Source organism: Rattus norvegicus, chromosome 5 (assembly GCF_036323735.1).
Source record: "Rattus norvegicus strain BN/NHsdMcwi chromosome 5, GRCr8, whole genome shotgun sequence".
Lineage (NCBI taxonomy): Eukaryota > Metazoa > Chordata > Mammalia > Rodentia > Muridae > Rattus > Rattus norvegicus.
In genome coordinates this window covers 151,710,170-151,731,161 of record NC_086023.1, presented here as the reverse complement: position 1 = coordinate 151,731,161, position 20,992 = coordinate 151,710,170, and the positions used below count along the sequence as shown (strand labels likewise).

The 20,992-nt window shown below is 51.1% G+C and overlaps 1 protein-coding gene across 4 annotated transcripts; it reads left to right on the top strand.

Annotated features, from left to right (window-relative positions):
* The first annotated feature begins 78 nt into the window (after positions 1-78).
* Catsper4 (cation channel, sperm associated 4) lies at positions 79-19,747 on the top strand. 4 transcript variants are annotated; one of them, XM_342941.10, is made up of 11 exons: positions 465-676; positions 769-843; positions 1,245-1,388; positions 5,440-5,541; positions 9,678-9,775; positions 9,941-10,061; positions 10,237-10,370; positions 15,945-16,122; positions 17,763-17,974; positions 18,241-18,406; positions 19,350-19,747. In XM_342941.10, the coding sequence occupies exons 1-11, from the start codon at positions 611-613 to the stop codon at positions 19,398-19,400; spliced, it is 1,347 nt and encodes a 448-aa protein (XP_342942.5). In that variant the 5' UTR covers positions 465-610; the 3' UTR covers positions 19,401-19,747. The 4 variants fall into 4 exon arrangements, with proteins under 4 accessions (XP_063117405.1, XP_038967214.1, XP_342942.5 ...); XM_063261335.1 differs by lacking the exons at positions 17,763-17,974; positions 19,350-19,747 and having other exon boundaries at positions 79-676; positions 18,241-18,404; XM_039111286.2 differs by lacking the exons at positions 17,763-17,974; positions 18,241-18,406; positions 19,350-19,747 and having other exon boundaries at positions 79-676; positions 13,712-16,086.
* The last annotated feature ends 1,245 nt before the right edge of the window (positions 19,748-20,992 follow it).

Below are 20,992 nucleotides of genomic sequence, written 5' to 3'. Positions count from 1 at the left end.
AACACAGGGATAAAGAGATGTCATGTCAGGCTACAGTGAGTGCTTTCCATTGTAGGGTGACTTAGGTGACAAGCTCTCTGTGTAGCCTGTTACCCTGAGTTATACACCCAGGGCCCCTGTGCCAGGGTACCGAGCTCTGTTGTCATGAATCTGGCCTGTCTATCTCTCCCTAGACTTTAGAGGTCAGACCTGCTCCCCTGTCCTAGCCCTAGGGAACAACGTCCACTTAGTAAAGAGATTTATCTTTCTGAAAGGCCAGTGGGACATGGGCATGTCTCTTGTCTTCCCCTTCTCTCAGCCCCACCTCTAGTACCTGGATCTAGAAAGGGGACCTCTGTTTGCTGTATTTAGACGGTAGGAGAGGCTAGACCTATTCCCACCAGTCTCTAACCTCTGACCCCAATCCTGAAGTCCTTGGCTGAATACTTGGCTCTCTCTGTGAGGTACCTCGTGGTAGGAGCTTTTTTTTTTTTTTTTTGATCTGCTTGGAATGTCTGGATGGAACACAGAAGGTTGTAGGTAACAGCTGCCTCTGTGATCTCACCACAAGGGGGAGAAAGATTGCTTGCAGCAAAGAGGCAGACTCTGAGGAGAAGGGGACAGAGCAAAGATGTCTGAAAAACACAAGTGGTGGCACCAGGTGGATGCCATCGATGTCCAACATGGAGGCTTTAAGGTAGGGAGCCCCTGCCTGGCACTTGCCGCCAAGCCGGCATCCTAGGTTGGGTGGGGACAGTGGCCACACTGAAGGTCTGTTCCTCTCTACAGAAAAAAACCTATGAGCTCATGGGTCGGCATGAGGAGCAAGTGCTTATCAACCGCAGGGACGTCATGGAGAAGAAGGTGAGGAGGGAGGGAGGAAGGTAGGGACAGGCAGGGCTGATATCTGAGGTGACTGTCACCCTATATGTCCCTCTTGCAGCTCTCTGCCCTTTAAATGCCCTCCCTGAGGGCCTTCCTTTGGAAATAATGCCCATTGGAGTGATTCTTCATAGAAGCCCCTATAATGTGACAGCCACTCAGCAGCAGAGACCCCCCCAAAATCCCGAAGGTCCCCAGTAGTGTCCCTCTTTTTGATGACCATTTAGGTTGTGACTACTATATAGAAACAGGCCTTTGGTGAACTCAGACATGATCATCCTCTAGGTCAGACCCCCGAGTAACCCCTTCACCAGGAAGAGGCAGAGGAGTTACGGTCATGGTAGTGACTCCTGCCTGAAGGAGGGGCTTCTGTCTCCTTCCAGGATGCCTGGGACGTGCAGGAGTTCATCACTCAAATGTACATCAAGCAGTTGCTTCGCCATCCGGCCTTCCAGCTGTTGCTGGCCTTTCTGCTGGTGACTAACGCCATTACCATTGCTCTCCGCACCAACTCTTATCTCGGTCAGGTGGGATGCTGGCTTGATCTCTACCCCCACAGGCTCTGACCTGGGACAAATAGCTTTCCTCTCTGGCCCGTGGCTCTCTGTCTGTGTGTGATGGTTGCATGGTTCTTCGAAAGTCTGGTCTCCACCCAGACGTGGGGTAGCAAGCCTAAGACAGAGGCAGAAAGGCAGAGAGGGGCAGAGAGATGCAAAAAGAGGCAGAGAGGCAGAGGCAGAAGTAGATGCTGAAGAAGTAGTTCAGCAGGCTCCATGCTGGGCTGGTGAGACTATGTTAAAGTAAATAGTGTGTCATTGTTGGTCTTGCGTGGGATCTGTACATTGAGAAAAACTCCTTGGGGTGGAGACATGGCTCAGGGGCTAAGAATGCTTGCTGCTCTTCCAGAGAACCCAGTATGGATCCCCAGAATCAAAATAAAAGATGGAGGCCATGGTCCAGTATATGTCTGTAATCCCAGCTCTCCTGTGGAGACATGGGAAGTGGGGACAGCAGAATTCCCCAGAAACTCAGGTTAGCTAGCCTGGGTGGCAAACAGTAAGACAAGACCCTGCCTCCAAATGGCAGGGACCAGTTCTTACATTGTTCTCTGATTGCCACATACACAAACACACAGGTGTGTGCACACATGCAGGCACATACACATGCACACACACAGGGACACACACAGGCACATATACACAGGGATACACAGGCCCACATACAACAGGCACATACACAGGCACTCACAGAGCTACACACACACAGGGACACAGCGAGGAAGAGGAGGAGAAAGAGAAAAGAAACATGAGAGAATTCATAAACCCGAGAGCCCAGGCTTGCTTCAAACTTCCCCTGTCTCCCAGGCTGCCCTCAAACTCCAAACTACTTTAGTTTTGTTAGTGCTGCCATTATACCTGTGCTCTGTGACACTTGATAGATTTCCTGTTCTTTTAGTTTTTATTTATCTCCTTGGTTTGAGACAAGATCTTACTGCGTGACTCAGCTTGGTCTCAGATTTATGACTCTCCGATCTCAAGCACCTGAGTGCTGCGATTACAGATGTATGCCGCCGTGCCTGATGGGTTTTTTGTTTGTTTGTTTGTTTTAAATGTTTATTTATTTTATGTATATAGGTACACTGTAGCTGTCTTCAAACATTTCAGACACACCAGAAAAGGGCATCAGATCTCATTACAGATGGTTATGAGCCACCATGTGGTTGCTGGGAATTGAACTCAGGACCTCTGGAAGAGCAGTCAGTGCTCTTAAGTGCTGAGCCATCTCTCCAGCACCTTTGTTTGTTTTTTTATTTGTTCTTTAGACAGAGCTCCATATAGCCCAAGATGCCTTCATATAGATGTATGTGTATATATATATACATATATGTGTGTGTATATATACATATATACATACATATATGTGTATAATATATATGTGTGTGCATGTACATATACACATATGTGTGTGCATGTATATATACACATATACGTGTGTGCATATATATGTATACATGCATAATCCGAGGAGGGATTTGAAAGCCTACAGCTTCCTCCTAAGTTCTGGGGATCCAGATGTGAGTCACCCCATCTGGCAGTTTTAATTTCTGATGAGTTCTAGACATATATGCTGCTTAAATTCAGTAAGTCCCGGGTGGTAGTGACAGCTGAGTTCAGAAAGATGGTTGGTGGCCAGATCACATATGGTCTTTACGTCAAGGGAGATACGTTTGTATCCAGGAAAAGATTGAAGCAGCATTGAAGTGAAATGAAGTTTAGAATTGAATTGAGCTGAATTTTAGAAAGTGTACTGGCTGGGGCTGGAGAGATAGACCAGTGGCTAGAGCACTTGTAGCTCTTGGTTTCTGGAACATACATTAAGCAGTTTACAACGGCCTATAACACAAGGTCTAGTCCTCTTTTGGTCTCCAAGGGAACCCTGCACGTGTGTGGTGCACATACGAACTGCACACTTTTTATAAGAAAAGAATCTCATAAAAGACACTGGTTGCCAACAGTGTGGACCATGCAATGAAGAGGGTTAAGAATGAGAGAAAATAAACCGAGATGGGTCAGAGATGTCCTGGAGAAAGATACTGTGACCGGACCAGGACGATGGTGGTAGGTAAGAAGAGCTCATGTCCGGGTGCTCTTCCGCCGCCTCCTCATGGCACTTGGACTGAGCCCAAGGCCTGGCACATGCTAGGCTAACCTTATACCAGAGCCCTAAGGTCATGGGCTTCTCTGATGAATTACATGACTAGTCAGATTTAGCGAGCCTTTACTACGTACCACCTTATTTTTATCACATGTCACTTTGTGCAGGGAGACACAGGAACTGCAGCAAGTTGATAGTTGACTTTGTGGCCTGGGCAGCCATGTGGGACCGGTGCTTAGGAGACAGCTCAAGAGGAGCAGAGAGACCTAAAAGGCTGGGTGCACAGGGCTGGGGGTGAGCACTGGAGAGCTGCCCGTGTTGGGGTCGGGGGCAAGGTTGAGTGGACATGGCATTTAGAGTGTGAGGGCAGGAGAGGGCCAGGACAGGTTCCCCAGAAGAGGAGGGGATGGCGAAGGTGGGAGGCTGACTGAGGGGTGACCAATGGCAAATAGTAAACTCAGGAGAGTGACAGCCAAGGGGAACAGCCTGTAGGGCAGGCCCTGGTGAGGAGCAAGCCTGACAAAGACTCCCCAAAGTAAGCACCCTTGGCTTCCCCCCAGAACTGGCTAACAGGGGAGCTTGCACAGTGAGGACAGTGGAGGTCCATGCATGAGCCATTGCCAGGTTATGAAATGAATTCAGACTGCAGATGTCAGCATTCTGACAGTGAAATGGAACTGGGAGAAAAAAGGGAGGGGAGAGGGACAGGGGAGCCACGTTCTCTCTCTCTCTCTCTCTCTCTCTCTCTCTCTCCCCCTCCCCCCCCTCTCCCCTCTCTCTCTCTCCTCTCTCTCTGTTACCACAACAAGAATGTGGACATCCAAGAACAACTTGCAGGAGGAGTGAGTTCTCTCCTTCCATTGTGGGATCCAACTAAGGTGGTCAGGCATGCTGGCACATCTCTGGCCACTGAGCCATCCTGCCAGTCTCTGAAGACCATTTTCTCAAATGTAAAGCAGCTCTTATTATGGTTCTCAGTCAAAACTGCCGGAACTGGGGTTGAGGATGTCGTGCAGTTGGTAAATAAGGAATTCAAGGTCATCCTTGGCTATGTAGTTTTGGGGCCAGCCTGGGCTACATGAGAATGTCTCCGATAACATAGTAAAACAGGAAGAAGAAAAAAAGATGAAGCCTGAAAGCCTACTGTTGAGTTTGTGACTGTGAAGGTCAGTCCCTAGAAGCATGTAGGCTCAATAATCGTGGGTGTGAACAGCAAGAAGGCCCACTCGAGGGACAGGGAACCTGTTGACTGCTGGGGCATAGAAATAGAGGAGTGAGGTGACTGCTTTGCTGGGGTTAACTCTGTGGACTGGGAGTTGTTTGAGGGTTGGGTCACAGCTATGAGAAAGCAGAAAGACCACTGTTGGACAGAAGGGAATTTGGTTTAGGCAAACCCTGGCTACTCATCCACTGAATCGTACACCCAGGGTACATGCCCTGGATCTAGAGTGGGGAGGGCACCTCAGACCTGACCCAGAGAACTTGAGATGCTGGAATAAGCAGGGGTTGTAGAGGCCAGACTAGCAGAGAAGCTCCCTGGAATATGGGGCCCTGCAGCTCCTGGGGGCCATGCCTTTTTCTTGAAGTTCCAGAGCCCGCTTAGACGTTTTTAGATCTCCCTTTCCCAAATAGCCTGCTCTAGAGGTCAGGGGTGAAGAAGGCTAGCTGGCTCCTAATTCTCCATCCGTGAGATGCGACAGAAAAGGAAACTACTTTCCAAAGCAGTATTGACAGTCACATGACAGAGTTTTGGTACGGCCTGGCTTCTGTGCAGGGAGTATCCCTCCCGCCAAAGGAAACCATAGAGATATTGAGGAGGAAGAGTAGCCAGGGTACCCCCTCCACACATACATACCCTCTCTCCAGCCGGACGTAAGTCCTGCTCACTGACACCTCGTCCCCCTTTCTCTGTCTTCCATATAGAAACACTATGAGTTATTCTCGACTATAGATGACATTGTGTTGACAATCCTTATCTGTGAGGTTCTCCTTGGCTGGCTGAACGGATTCTGGATTTTCTGGAAGGTGAGCTCGGGGGAATTCCTGGCAATACCCTTACCTTATCCCTCCATTATTGAGCTTTTGCCCTGCAAAGTGAAGGGTTTTTGTATGGAGAGATTTGTATGGAGTATCGGTGAGTGAATGAATGTGTGTGTGTGTGTGTGTGTGTGTGTGTGTGTGTGTGTGTGTGTGTGTGTGTAGCAGAATATGAGGAGTTCAGGAAATGCCCCCTCCTTGTGTTGCAAACCCCGGCTCCTGCCTTCCCAGCTCCCTCTATTCACCCACACCCAGATTTCTGTATCTGGGGAATGGAGTTGAGGGATTGAGAGTGTCTACCTTGATTTACAAGGTTCTGGATCAGTACTTCTGTAAACAACTTCTGTAATTAGGTCATTTGTATTTTAAGCTTTCTGGGTCCTAGTCCCCGTCGCAACAATTCACCTCTGTCGGGTAGCACAAAGCCGTGCCAGACAGAACATGGATGAATGGGCGTGGCTATATTCCAAAAAATGCTCTTTCCCCCACCTCAGGGTTGTTGATAAAGTGTTTGTTCATTTGTTTATTTGAGAGTCTTACTATGTGGCCCAGGCTGACCCCAAACCCTTGAGATCCAATTAACTGGGACTACTATCTGGATTGGCTCTAGTCCAGTGAGACTTCATTTGTCTCACTTACAATCCCAGTAGTTACGAGGCTGAGGTAAAAGGGTCATGAGTTCAAGGCCTGCCTGGCCTAAGTCATGGGGCACTGTCTCCAGAAGCCAGACACTTTGTGTGTGAACACTGCGATTTGAGTTTCATGTAAGTTTCACATTTCCCAAGCCAGTCTGCTCATGTCCTCTTCTTCCCTTGCTTTATTTTTTTTTCTTTTCTTTTTTTTCGATGCTGGGGACCGAACCCAGGGCCTTACACTTGCTTTATTTTTTTATTTTTATTTTTTACAGCGTTGCACCTGCATGTACACGTGCAGGCCAGAAGAGGGCATCAGATCTCATTATAGATGGTTGTGAGCCACCATGTGGTTGCTGGGAATTGAACTCCGGACCTCTGGATGAGCAGACAGTGCTCTTAACCTCTGAGCCATCTCTCCAGCCATCTCTCCAGCCCCCTCCCTTGCTTTAAAAACCACGCACCAACTCCTTAGGATGTCTTCAGGAAGGTTCTTCCAGACTAGGCCTCTGCTGCTCTGAGTCTCCATTCGAGTTTCTACTTCTCTCTCTGGTAAAGTTAAAGTCTATTCTCTATCTGCCTCTCTCAGAAGAATCTGTGAGCCCAGCAGGGCAAAAATTTGTATCTTCAGAAAATGGATCAAGATAGGGGATTCAGGGACTGGAGAGATAGCTCAGTGGTTAAGAGCACTGACTGCTCTTCTAGAGGTCCTGAGTTCAATTTCCAGCAACCACATGGTGGCTCACAACCATCTGTAATGGGATCTGGTCCCCTCTTCTGGTATGTCTGAAGTCAGTGACAGTGTGCTCATACAGAAATAAATCTTTAAAAAAAAAGTTAGGGGATCCAGCAGGAGCTTAATTCTGGTGGATTTGTAGCCCAGCCAATTTGTGCTGAGAACACAGGGGTCTCACACTTACCTGGTGTCTCATTCACTGTTCTAGTGCAGTGAAGAGACACCATGACCAAGGCTCTTATAAAGTAAAGCATTTATTGAGGCTGGCTTACAGGTTCAGAGGGTGAGTCCATTATCATCAGACAGGAAGCATGGCAGTAGGCAGGCAGGCAGTGTGCTGAGGCAATAGCTAAGAGCTTTGCATCCTGGTTCACAGGCAATAGGCAGTAAGGGGGGAAGGAGAGGGAGAGGGGGTGGGGGAAGAGGGAGAGGGGGTGGGGGAAGAGGGAGAGGGAGAGGGGGAAGAAGCAGAGGCAGAGGAAGAGGGAGAGGAACTGAGCCTATCATGGGCTTTTAAAATGTTAAAGCCTATTTCCAGTGACACATCTCCAACAAGGCCAAATCTACTCCAAGAAGACCACACTTCCCAGTCCTTCCCAACAGTTCTACTCCCTGGTGACCAAGCATTCAAACCCTAGGCTTATTTACCCATCCGCCAAGTTACACTTTGGCCCCTTAGGGTTTCCCTGTGTAACCCTGGCTGTCCTGGAACTTGCTCTTTAGACAAAGCTGGCCTTGAACTCAGAGATCTGCCTGCCTCTGCCTCTTCCTCTCAAGTACTGGGACTAAAAGCATAAGCCCACCATGGCCTGTCCCATGGCCCTCTTTTTACTTTGAGCCTTATTAAGCTTCCCAGAATGATCGTGAGCTTACACCATAGCGCAGATAAGCCTTGAATAAGGGGAGACCTCCTGTAGCTTTAATTTTTTGAAATCTACTTTTAATGATGGTTCTTAAACTCTTTAACCTCCCTTCTAGCCTACCACTTACCAGAGATAGGGGAAAAGAAAGGATATTGGGGAAATGGCCCCGCTTAAAAATGGTTCTTTGGAGCAAATCCCATCTGTGTTGTCAGGAAATCAGCAGTTCAGTTCATAGGTTCACAGAGACAGCTCAGTCCACTCACAAACACTTCATGAATATATCAGCAGTCCAGTTTGGTAGTGGAGGGACAGCAGCAGCGGTGGCATGACCTAGCAGTATGAGCCAGGCCTCAGCATGAGTTATCCTAAGCCTCAGCATGAGTCAGCAGGAAGGATTCAGACCATCAGGGGTCCCAAGAGAAGTTCTCGGCTGTACCCATCTTAGCAAAGCAAAGATCAGTGAAGGCAGGAGACCAACAAGCATTGACAGCTAGTTCTATAAGCAAGCCTAGCTCAGCCTCCACCACCGGCCTGCGGAGTCCTTTCATACTCTCTCCAAACATCGCATGTCCTCCAAAGGTCTTGCCTCACCATGTGTCTTGCCTCAGCAAGAAGTGAGTCTGTCCGAGGTGATGTCACTCCGCCAATCGGCCTGAGTCTGCGGAAGTGGCAGAAGCTGCGGCAGGCACACCACTGGAAGTTTTAAGCATCTATTCACGTGCTTGCTTTAGCAGAACCTCCTTTAACCTGTGTCTGCTTCAGGGAAACATCCCTTCACATGTTTGCCCCAGCAAAACACCATCCAACACAACTGACTCTCCAAAGAGCCCTTACCCACGTCACCACCCTAACCCCTACCTTAGCCTCCTGGGGGCCTTGACTCCACAGAGGGGCAGACCTGCGTCCCCTGTGTGTGTGATATGTGATGTGGCACAGACCGCAGTCATGAGGCAAACGTGTATTTATACAGATTGCTTCCCAAATTTAAGGACATCCTCCATTAAAATGTAGGGTTTGTTTGTTTGTTTTTTGAACCTTTTCTTCAGACACACAGTGGCCAAAACTTTACTGTAAAGCATGTGGAGTCCTGGGTCCACTCCAACCCCTCAACCCACTGTGTTCAATCTCTTTAGGTAATCTTATAGCCCGTTTACCTTCTCAGCGGCTGGTTTATAATCCTTGGCAAATAGGCGTGTATTTTTAGTGCTTCCTTCTCTGACAGTAGCCTTTGGTAAACAGCGCTTTTGCACTAAGTTGCTGGCACTTATTGGGGGTCAGGGCGGGTCCTGGAATTCTGTCTGTACTAACACATGATAGGTCACTTCTTCTGTCCCCCATTGCTGGTTCTGTTCATTGTTTCAACTTCTTATTTGTTTGTTTGTTTAGAGATGGTCTCACTATGTAACACTGCCTGGCCTGGAACTCCCTCTGTAGACCAGGCTGGTCTCAAACTCACAGAGATCTAATTGCTTCTGCCTCCGGAGTGCTCCAATTAAAGACACACGTAACCACCAGCCCTAGCTACTTTAATTGTATTAATTATAGTGTATGTTACACATCACACTAAGGCAGGAGCATCCAGGAGTGTTCACGTCACCTAACTGTAGGTCAAGTCACTGTCTAAGGGGCTAGCCGTGTGTGTGTGTGTGTGTGTGTGTGTGTGTGTGTGTGTGTGTGTGTGTGTGATGGCTGTTGACAGTTGACATAGGTGTAGGACTGTGATTCTGTGTCTGCAGCATGTTGGGACAATGGGGTGACAGCCGTGAGATGGCAGTCATCTAGTTTTGTTCTTAGAGGATCGTCGAATCTCCCATGCTTGGGGTGTGGTAGGGCCGATGGGATGCTCACATGGGCTGGGCTTGATATACCCTTATGGGCTGCTCCCCTATTCAGGATGGCTGGAATATCCTCAACTTCGCCATTGTCTTTATCTTGTTTATGGGGTTCTTCATAAAACAACTGAACGAAACCTTCATCACCTACCCTCTCAGGTGAGTTGGGAGCCCTGAAGGGGGGCATCTGTCTGGCTCCAGCAAGAGCATTCGTTACCACCTGGGGCTCAGCTCTGCCTGTTTGGGAAGTTGGTGGGAGGGAGGCAACAAGGAGGAAGGGTATGGGAAAGGTCAAGAGGCATCTCTGAGAGGCACTTCCCACAGGGCTCTTCGGCTGGTTCATGTGTGTATGGCAGTGGAACCCCTGGCCAGAATCATCAGGGTCATCCTGCAGTCGATGCCGGACCTGGCCAATGTCATGGCCCTCATCCTCTTCTTTATGCTGGCAAGTGTCTTCCGACCGCAGCCTGTCTCTCTCCCTGAATAGAGCCTGAAAGGCAGTGGGGAGGGGCAGGTGCCCAGAGAAGTGAAGGACTCGGGTCTGAATCCTTGGCAGTATTTGCTTACCAAGCTCCAAGGCTGCTGGGTGAGATCAGGGTGGGTTCTGGTCTCTCTGACAGGTATTTTCTGTGTTTGGGGTCACGCTCTTTGGTGCGTTCGTGCCCAAGCACTTCCAGAACATGGGGGTGGCTCTGTATACACTCTTCATCTGCATCACCCAGGACGGATGGCTGGACATCTACATGGACTTCCAGTGAGTACAGCTCACTGGGGCTCTCAAGCTCCGTCTCCTCCTGGCTAGGGCAGGGCCGGAGTTCCTGCAAGAGGAAAACAGTATGAGAGGGGGCCCCTGGGAAGTGATGAGAGAGGGGCCCCTGGGAAGTGATGAGAGAGGGGCCCCTGGGAAGTGATGAGAGAGGGGGCCCTGGGAAGTGATGAGAGAGGGGCCTCATGGGAAGTGATGAGAGAGGGGGCCCCTGGGAAGTGATGAGAGAGGGGCCTCATGGGAAGTGATGAGAGAGGGGCCTCATGGGAAGTGATGAGAGAGGGGCCTCATGGGAAGTGATGAGAGAGGGGCCTCATGGGAAGTGATGAGAGAGGGGCCTCATGGGAAATGATGAGAGAGGGGGTGCTCCTGGGAAGTGATGAGAGAGGGGCCCCTGGGAAGTGATGAGAGAGGGGGCCCTGGGAAGTGATGAGAGAGGGGCCTCATGGGAAGTGATGAGAGAGGGGCCCCTGGGAAGTCATGAGAGAGGGGGCCCTGGGAAGTGATGAGAGAGGGGGCTCCTGGGAAGTGATGAGAGAGGGGGCCCTGGGAAGTGATGAGAGAGGGGGCCCTGGGAAGTCATGAGAGAGGGGGCCCTGGGAAGTCATGAGAGAGGGGGCCCTGGGAAGTGATGAGAGGGGGTGCTCCTGGGAAGTGATGAGAGAGGGGGCCCTGGGAAGTGATGAGAGAGGGGGCCCTGGGAAGTGATGAGAGAGGGGGCCCTGGGAAGTGATGAGAGAGGGGGCCCTGGGAAGTGATGAGAGAGGGGGCCCTGGGAAGTGATGAGAGAGGGGGCCCTGGGAAGTAATGAGAGAGGGGGCCCTGGGAAGTGATGAGAGAGGGGGCCCTGGGAAGTGATGAGAGAAGGGGCTCCTGGGAAGTGATGAGAGAGGGGGCCCTGGGAAGTCATGAGAGAGGGGGCTCCTGGGAAGTGATGAGAGAGGGGGCTCCTGGGAAGTGATGAGAGAGGGGGCCCTGGGAAGTGATGAGAGAAGGGGCTCCTGGGAAGTGATGAGAGGGGGTGCTCCTGGGAAGTGATGAGAGAGGGGGCCTTGGGAAGTGATGAGAGAGGGGGCTCCTGGGAAGTGATGAGAGAGGGGGCCCTGGGAAGTCATGAGAGAGGGGGCTCCTGGGAAGTGATGAGAGAGGGGGCTCCTGGGAAGTGATGAGAGAGGGGGCCCTGGGAAGTGATGAGAGAGGGGGCTCCTGGGAAGTGATGAGAGAGGGGGCCCTGGGAAGTAATGAGAGAGGGGGCCCTAGGAAGTGATGAGAGAGGGGGCCCTGGGAAGTGATGAGAGAGGGGGCCCTGGGAAGTGATGAGAGACGGGGCTCCTGGGAAGTGATGAGAGAGGGGGCCCTGGGAAGTGATGAGAGAAGGGGCTCCTGGGAAGTGATGAGAGAGGGGGCTCCTGGGAAGTGATGAGAGAGGGGGCCCTGGGAAGTGATGAGAGAGGGGGCTCCTGGGAAGTGATGAGAGAGGGGGCCCTGGGAAGTGATGAGAGAGGGGGCTCCTGGGAAGTGATGAGAGAGGGGCCTCATGGGAAGTGATGAGAGAGGGGGCCCTGGGAAGTGATGAGAGAAGGGGCTCCTGGGAAGTGATGAGAGGGTGCTCCTGGGAAGTGATGAGAGAGGGGGTGCTCCTGGGAAATGATGAGAGAGGGGGCCCTGGGAAGTGATGAGAGAAGGGGCTCCTGGGAAGTGATGAGAGGGTGCTCCTGGGAAGTGATGAGAGAGGGGGTGCTCCTGGGAAGTGATGAGAGAGGGGCCTCATGGGAAGTGATGAGAGAGGGGGCTCCTGGGAAGTGATGAGAGAGGGGGCCCTGGGAAGTGATGAGAGAGGGGCCTCATGGGAAATGATGAGAGAGGGGGCCCTGGGAAGTGATGAGAGAGGGGGCTCCTGGGAAGTGAGAGAGGGGGTGCTCCTGGGAAATGATGAGAGAGGGGCCTCATGGGAAATGATGAGAGAGGGGGCCCTGGGAAGTGATGAGAGAGGGGGCTCCTGGGAAGTGAGAGAGGGGGTGCTCCTGGGAAATGATGAGAGAGGGGGCCCTGGGAAGTGATGAGAGAGGGGGCTCCTGGGAAGTGAGAGAGGGGGCCCTGGGAAGTGATGAGAGAGGGGGCTCCTGGGAAGTGATGAGAGAGGGGGCCCTGGGAAGTGATGAGAGAGGGGGCTCCTGGGAAGTGATGAGAGGGGGTGCTCCTGGGAAATGATGAGAGAGGGGCCTCATGGGAAATGATGAGAGAGGGGGCCCTGGGAAGTGATGAGAGAGGGGGCTCCTGGGAAGTGAGAGAGGGGGTGCTCCTGGGAAATGATGAGAGAGGGGGCTCCTGGGAAGTGATGAGAGAGGGGGCTCCTGGGAAGTGAGAGAGGGGGCCCTGGGAAGTGATGAGAGAGGGGGCTCCTGGGAAGTGATGAGAGAGGGGGCCCTGGGAAGTGATGAGAGAGGGGGCTCCTGGGAAGTGATGAGAGAGGGGGCCCTGGGAAGTGATGAGAGAGGGGCCTCATGGGAAGTGATGAGAGAGGGGGCTCCTGGGAAGTGAGAGAGGGGGCCCTGGGAAGTGATGAGAGAGGGGGCTCCTGGGAAGTGATGAGAGAGGGGGCCCTGGGAAGTGATGAGAGAGGGGGCTCCTGGGAAGTGATGAGAGAGGGGGCTCCTGGGAAGTGATGAGAGAGGGGGCTCCTGGGAAGTGATGAGAGAGGGGGCTCCTGGGAAGTGATGAGAGAGGGGGCTCCTGGGAAGTAATGAGAGAGGGGGCCCTGGGAAGTGATGAGAGAGGGGGCTCCTGGGAAGTGATGAGAGAGGGGGCTCCTGGGAAGTGATGAGAGAGGGGGCTCCTGGGAAGTAATGAGAGAGGGGGCCCTGGGAAGTGATGAGAGAGGGGGCTCCTGGGAAGTGATGAGAGAGGGGGCTCCTGGGAAGTGATGAGAGAGGGGGCTCCTGGGAAGTAATGAGAGAGGGGGCCCTGGGAAGTGATGAGAGAGGGGGCTCCTGGGAAGTGATGAGAGAGGGGGCTCCTGGGAAGTGATGAGAGAGGGGGCTCCTGGGAAGTGATGAGAGAGGGGGCTCCTGGGAAGTAATGAGAGAGGGGGCCCTGGGAAGTGATGAGAGAGGGGGCTCCTGGGAAGTGATGAGAGAGGGGGCTCCTGGGAAGTGATGAGAGAGGGGGCCCTGGGAAGTGATGAGAGAGGGGGCTCCTGGGAAGTGAGAGAGGGGGCTCCTGGGAAGTGATGAGACTGGGCTCCTGAGACTTCCAGAAAGCTGGCCTCACAGGAAGTAAATACCCAAGGAAATCATGGCTTTTGTGGTACTTGAATCTTATTGCCACAGAAGCCTCACACGTTCGTAGGACCACCTGACCCTGTTCACGGAGATCTCAGCTACTGTGGTACAGTTGTATGACTCAACTTCTGGCCAGGAAGCAAGCCTGTGCTTGTGTCTGAGGTTACTAGGTGGCTTCCAGATTGCACCAGAGCGCAACGAGCCACCTAGATTCCTGGGAAGTTTGGGTTTAACCATTCCTGCTCAAACCTGCTCCCCAAGGTCATTTTTGTGTTCTATTCTTTGCTTCTTCTCTGTCAAGTCCAAGTCCAGTTTCACTCTGTCCCACTCTTCACTGTAAAGTAGAAGCCAGTTGGATTTCTGCAGTCAGGATTCATCTAGACACAGGGAACAGAGTTCCCAGCATTCAGGAAGCAGAGAGAGGCGAATCAGGAGTTCAAGTTAATTGTTGGCTATAATTAACAAGACTTGCTTCAAAAAGGAACAAGAGGGGAGGGGTAGGATGAGAGACATGCTGGGGTAGAGTGTTTGCCTAGCTTGGGTTCAATCCCCAGAACTGAGCAAAGCAAGATTGGTGGCCTCTACCTATATTGCACTGTGAGAGGCCAGTCTAAGAACATAAATAGAGAGAAAAGGCTGGCACAGCGGCACACGACTTTAGTCCTAGCACTTGGGAGTCAGAGGCAGGAGGAGCTTTGAAAGAACTGGGCCAGCCTGGTCTACAGACCCCATTTCAGGCTAACCAGAGTTACATGGTAAGACCTTGTTTCAAAACAAACAAACAAGCAAGCAAGCAAACAAACACAAACAATATCACCAAACCACCACCAACAACAACAAAAGGTGGGGCACTGAGGCCCAGAGCATGATTGCTGGGTGGCACAGGGAAGGCAGAGGCAGTGCAACCTCTGTTCGAGGCCAGCCAGGTCCACGTGGACTGCACAGTGGGGTGGCACTGGGCTTTTGAGTCTCTCCCCTTGCAATGGCCCTGTGACGTTAGACAAATGATTCTACTGTTGGCCTCAAACTGGCAGCCATCTTCCTGCTTCTGTCTCTTAAATGCTGAGGTTACAGATGTGGGTCACCAAGACCAGTTTTTTTATGTGTGTATTTATTTATGTTGTGGGTCTGGGCCCGTAAGCATGCTCCGGAAGCCTTCTACTACAGAGCTGCTGCTCCGACTTCTAGCTTTTAAAAGTTGGAGGGATTCATTTTATCTGTTTTGTCTTTAAATGCAGTCTAGCATAGTCCAGGATAGTCCATCACTCTAGCTCTTCCTCCGCTCACTTCCCAAGTGCTAAGCTTATGGTCATGTGACCCCACTAGCTTAGGCCGTGTAGAGGCTTCATGCTTACTAGGCAAACACTCCACCAACCATGTTTCATTTTTCTAGTTTTTTTTTGTTTTGTTTTGGAGACAGAAACTCAGGTGTCCAGACTAGCTTTGAACTTCTGCTCTCCTATCTCTATTTCCTGAGAGCTGGGCTTTATTACTTCTCTGATCCTCTATTTAATCACTCATAATTAGAGACTGCAATGCAGTATTGACGGGCTGGAGAGATGACTCAGCGGTTAAGAGCACCAACGGCGGGGTTGGGGATTTAGCTCAGTGGTAGAGTGCTTGCCTAGGAAGCGCAAGGCCCTGGGTTCTGTCCCCAGCTCCGGGGGAAAAAAGAACCAAAAAAAAAAAAAAAAAAAAGCACCAACGGCTCTTCCAGAGGTCCTGAGTTCAATTCCCAGCAACCACATGGTGGCTCACAACCACTTGTAATGGGATCTGATGCTCTCTTCTGTCTGAAGACAGCAACTGTGTACTCATATAGAATAAATAAATAAATCTTAAAAAAAATACAGTATGGACTACCTCATAGGATGGCATGAGGATCAGTCTAGAAAGATCTGTAGACTTCTGTAGACTTCTGTAGTGCAGCTCAGCATAGAGTGCTGCCATTTCCAGTAGATGTTAAGTATGGCTGGGACTTGTACTGGACATAGAAAAGGGTGCTGACTTCTGGGAGCTGGCCCTGCTGTCAGTCAGCAGAGCATGTCTCAGGGAAGAGCTGCTGTGACCAGCAGGAGAGCACTCTCTCTGCATTTACAGAGAAGAGTGTATCAGATCCCATTACAGATGGTTGTGAGCCACCATGTGGTTGTTGGGGTTTGAACTCAGGACCTCTGGAAGAGCAGTCAGTGCTCTTAACCGCTGAGCCATCTCTCCAGCCCTAAATCACTGAAGCATAAAGGGCCAGGGAAATAATGGAGCCCCTGACCACCATTTTCAGGGTGGAGGAAAGAGAGTACGCAATGGAGGTCGGGGGCGCCATCTACTTTGCTATCTTTATCACCCTCGGTGCCTTCATTGGCCTCAACTTGTTTGTCGTCGTCGTGACCACAAATCTGGAACAAATGATGAAGACGGGCGAGGAGGAAGGGCATCTGCAGCCCATAACTTTCAATGAGGTGAGCTGGGTGTGCTTGCGCACGGCTTTAGTCCCAGCGCTCGGGAGCTCTAGGCACTTGGGTTGCTGTGAGTTCGAGGCCAGCTTGGTCTCCAAAGGGAATTCCAGGACAGCCATGACTGTGGGATGGGGAGAAAGGAGCAGAACATGTGCATGGATGACCTGAGCACCTGTGGTTTTGCACACTAGAGTGCATGGAGAAAGCCAAATCCAAGGCCTGGAGTTAAGACCCCACATTTGTAATGTCCACTCTGTGCCTGAGGGAGTGCATTCCTAGATATGCCACAATTGAAGCTGAGCCTGGGGTGGCACTGGGGCATTTACCGAACTGCATCTGCATCTGAAGTTCCTCTCTCTATGACGGGAATGGTAATGATACTCGCTTGCCAGAACTCTCAGGAGAATCTCAAAGGATCTAATGACAGCTCAGAAGTAAGAACCCAACAAGTGTGTTGGAAAGCCTCTGGAGAGGTGGCTCTGTCCTTAAGAGCACTTGCTGTTCTTGCTGAGGTCCTGGGTTCGGGTCCCACTCACATGGCTACTCTCAATTATTGGTAATTCTAGTTCCAGGAGATCCCTCACTTTCTCTGGTCTCCACAGGCCTTACATGTACATGATACCTTTACTTACATATACACAGGCAAGTCATTCCTACACATTCAATAAAAGTAAATACTTGCTGGGCGTGGTGGTGCACACCTTTGACTCCTGCAGAGGCAGGTGGATCTCTTTTTTTTTTTTTTTTGGTTCTTTTTTTCGGAGCTGGGGACCAAACCCAGGGCCTTGCGCTTCCTAGGTAAGCGCTCTACCACTGAGCTAAATCCCCAGCCCCCAGGTGGATCTCTTAATTTGAGGTCAGCTTGGTCTAATAGAGTGAGTTCTAGCCAGGGCTACAGAGAAACTTTGTCTTGAAAAAGAGGGGGGGGGGAGGGAGAGACAGAGAGACAGAGAGACAGAGAGAGAGAGAGAGAGAGAGAGAGAGAGAGAGAGAGAGGAGAGAACTTGTTAAATGTTAACTACCCAGTATTCACTTGGCAGAATTTCTTCCTTCCTTTCTTTCTTTCTTTCTTTCTTTCCTTCTTTCTTTCTTTCTTTCTTTCAAGATTTATTTATTATATACATGAGTACACTGTCGCTGTCTTCAGACACCAGAAGAGGGCATCAGATCCCATTACAGATGGTTGTGAGCCACCATGTGGTTGCTGGGAATTGAACTCAGGACCTCTGGAAGAGCAGTCAGTGCTCTTAACCACTGAGCCACCTCTCCAGCCCCAGAATTTCTGTAAGGTGGAGTGGACGTGGACCTTGGAAAGGTTAGAGGGCCACGGCCACCATCACTTCAGAGTAGATAGAACTTTAGAGGTTTTCTGGAGTAAGAATTTCCAGAGGTAAAAGAGGGGCTTATGTGCCTGAATTTGAGTTACCGCAACAAGCTAGGCTAAGTATGACTGGAGCTAAGAACTGGGCCCAGTGTTAGATGGCTTGCCTGGCTTGCTGGAGGCCCTGGGTTCCATCCTTAGTATGCACAGATTAAAATGTTCTGATACCTAATGAAATTAAAGGGGAATGTCCTAAGAGATGCATCCTCCCTGAAGCCCCACGACCCTGAACTGTCTCTCTCCCTCCATCCACTGTCCCCAGAAAGATGCAGAGGAAGAGGACTGGACCGATGAGCTACCACTGGTCCATTGTACAGAGGCCCGCAAGGAGACTTCCGCAGTCCCTCAGGAACCACTGGTTGGGGGCCCCCTGCGTAACCTCTCGGAAAAGACCTGTGATAACTTCTGCTTGGTTCTTGAAGCAATACAGGAGAACTTGCTGGAATACAAAGAGATCCGAGACGAGCTCAACACGTAGGGAGGGTTCTGAGGAGTCTGAGCTAGGCCTGGCCTCCAGCTCATTTGCCCAGGGTTCATGCTTCTCAGCTCAGGAGCTGGCATCCTGACCCTTGGGTCATTCTTGTCTGCTGGGAGGAGTCCACACAGCCTGGGTCTCCCTGAAGGCTGTTTCAAAGGCCAGGAGAAGTAGTTAGCAGGGAGGGGAAAAGAAGGTGCACACCAGGGAGGAGATGGAAAGGCTTCAACAACGCCAGCAAACACATTGTCTCTTCCTCCCCCAGGATCATGGAGGAGGTGCGCTCCATCCGTTACAACCAAGAGCAGGAAAACGTGATCATGCACAAGCGTACCTCCAAAAGCATGACATTCCCAAGCGAGTCCTCTGCAGACATTCGGGAGATGGCTAACAAGCAAGACTTGATCACTGCACTAGTCGACAGGGAAAAGGTGCGAGTTCCTTTCTCTACCTAATCGACATCCCTGCCCCCCACCCCCAAACACACACACCCCACGGGTACCAATAGCCTACAGGCGCATAGCGAAGGTTTCCTTCCTTTTCCTGTAGACCCACTAAAATCCCCACCCATCTTAGCTGGCACCACCCAATCTGGCCAAGTCTTATCATTTCCTTCTCAGAGAGGTCCTGTCTCCTCCCATCAGGCCTAGGGAGCCAATCCGTGTTGTTCCCCACCCTCGGCACCTACAAATCTATTCTTGAGTGCTTCTGCCAGCTCGGCTCTTCCTTACAAACAGATGTTTAGCTCCACCTTGGGCAAAGGGCCTTCTGTGTGTGTCTGTGTGTCTCTGTGAGTTTGTGTGTATGTATATCTATGTGTTTATGTGTTTGTCTCTGAGTGTCTATATGTTTCTATGTGTGTGTGTGTGTCTGTCTGTCTGTCTGTGTGCTTGTGTGTGTGTGTGTGTGTGTGTGTGTGTGTCTGCCTCCTAGCTCATGGGACTGCAGGGAAACAGTCTTGGGGATACCTGAGCTCTCCAGTTTAGAGTGGGTACTAAGCATGCTAGAGTTACCCGGATGGAGCAGCTGCTGAGGCAGGAGGAGGGGGAGGAGGAGGAAGAAGAAAAGGAAGAGGAGGAAGAGGAGGAGGAAGAAGAGGAGGGGGAGGAGGGGGAGAAGAGGAAGAGGAAGAGGAGGAACAGGAGGAACAGGAGGAAGAAGAGGAGGAGGAGGAAGAGGAGGAAGAGAAGGGGGAAGAGGAGGGGGAAGAAGAGGAAGAGGAAGAAGAGGAACAGGAGGAAGAAGAAGAGGAAGAGGAGGGAGGAGGGGAGGAGGAAGGAAGAAAAGGGGGGGAGGAGGAGAGGAGGAAGAGGAGGAGGGAGCAGGCTGTCCCATTAAGGAAGCAGAATGACAAAAAGATCTCTTGGTTTGCAGGTGTATGATTCTACCACAAACATAGGTATCAAACACAAGTCCAGCCACTGAGACGGCAGTATGGGAACTGAAGGCCTGCACACACAGGGCCAGCTGCTGCATCCCAAACTGGAGCCCATCCCTCTCCCTTCCACCCGGGCAGCAGAGGCCATGGGGCTGGAAAGGTGGCAGCATCTGCAGGGCTTATGCCTGGGAGCCTCAAGTCCAGAGGAGTCAGGATTCTGGACGAGAGCGGAAGTACAGAAAGGCGTAGCCAGACTTTGGCCTAAAGATGAGTATCCCTGACCTCTGCTTCAGCCAGAGCTGGATGAGGCCTGTGTGGGCCCAAGCACCATAAAGAGAAGAGCCAGCCAGGCCAGTGAGACCGTGTGCACCGAAAATAAACTTTTGTGTTATAACCAATGTGTCTGCCTGCTACCTGTTCCGCACCCCTGTCTTTGGTGAAAAGAGAAGATAGATCTTGTATCCTCAAAGCCCCCTTGCTTGGAAGATGGTGGTTCATACCTTATTCCCAGCAGTGAGGAAATAGAGGTAGGAGAATCAAGAATTCAAGGACATCCTCAGCTACATGTAATTAAAGGCCAGCATGGGTAACATAAGACACCATCTCTAACAAAACAAAACATACAAACCCACCAGCCTGTGCTGAATGTGGTGACAACTATACAATCCCAGCCCCTGAGAGACTGAGAGAGGAAGCTTGAAGAGAGTTGGAAGCTAGCCTGGACTTCTCAGTGAGAACTTGTTTTGGGGGTTGGGGTAGGAAAATGGTCGGTTAGTCTGATGACCCCCTTAAGGGCTTCTGATCCTATGAAGTTGTTCCTCAGATCATTTTGACTTAATGATAGAGATATAACCCCTGAGCTAAATTAGGGTGAGGGTGCTGTTTCTGGTATCATGCTTGGGAGTCCCTGTCTGAAGAAGCAGGCTGAGTCCTCTGTCCTCTCTCACCCTAGGAAGCCCTGACAGGATTACCACAGCCCATGCTGCACAGGTAGCTCTACCCTTGGACATCAAAGGGTGGCCAGCTAAAGTGTGAGTCCTCAAAGGCCTTCTGGAAAAGAACCATATTGAGGCTTACTGGGGAGAAGTGGGAGGATTTTGTGAGTCAAATGAAGTCTGGTGGGAGAACTCAGGGTCTGTGGATGGAGTGGTGGCTGAGAGCTTACATCAAGGTCTGCAAGCATGAGGTAGAGGGAATACTGGGAATGGATGGTGGAGGCTTTTGAAATCTCAAAGCCATCCCCAGTCTTCAACAAGGCCACACCTCCCAATCCTTCCCAAACAGTTCCACTAACTGGGGACCAAGCATATAAATATAGGAACCTAAGGAAACCATTCTCATTCAAACCACCACAGAGAAAGCTGGATCAGTACATGTAGGGCTGTAGGCCACAGGGCATAGCCACTTGGGGAGGCGGAACTGAGGGAGTTTGACTGTACTTATCCCACCCTGCCACAGGGGTGGGTGCTTTGTGTAGGGAATGCTTCGAGACACCACTCCAGGGGTGAGACAGTGCAGGCTGAGTTGTGGAACACTGGAGTTGGTTTTGGGTTGGGGGGGGGTGTCCCTGGGTATGCAAAGAGGCCAGGGCTGTGAGGTTCTCAGACTCATCTTGAGACTTCCAGATGCTGCTGGGAGT

What these genes read in the sequence shown, in the direction of transcription:
- Catsper4 (XM_342941.10), top strand. Translation starts at nt 611, where the DNA reads ATGTCTGAAAAACACAAGTGGTGGCACCAGGTGGATGCCATCGATGTC. An exon ending in ATCCGAGACGAGCTCAACAC is followed by an intron (nt 17,975 to 18,240) that starts GTAGGGAGGGTT and finishes TTCCTCCCCCAG; the next exon opens with GATCATGGAGGAGGTGCGCT. An exon ending in CACTAGTCGACAGGGAAAAG is followed by an intron (nt 18,407 to 19,349) that starts GTGCGAGTTCCT and finishes CTTGGTTTGCAG; the next exon opens with GTGTATGATTCTACCACAAA.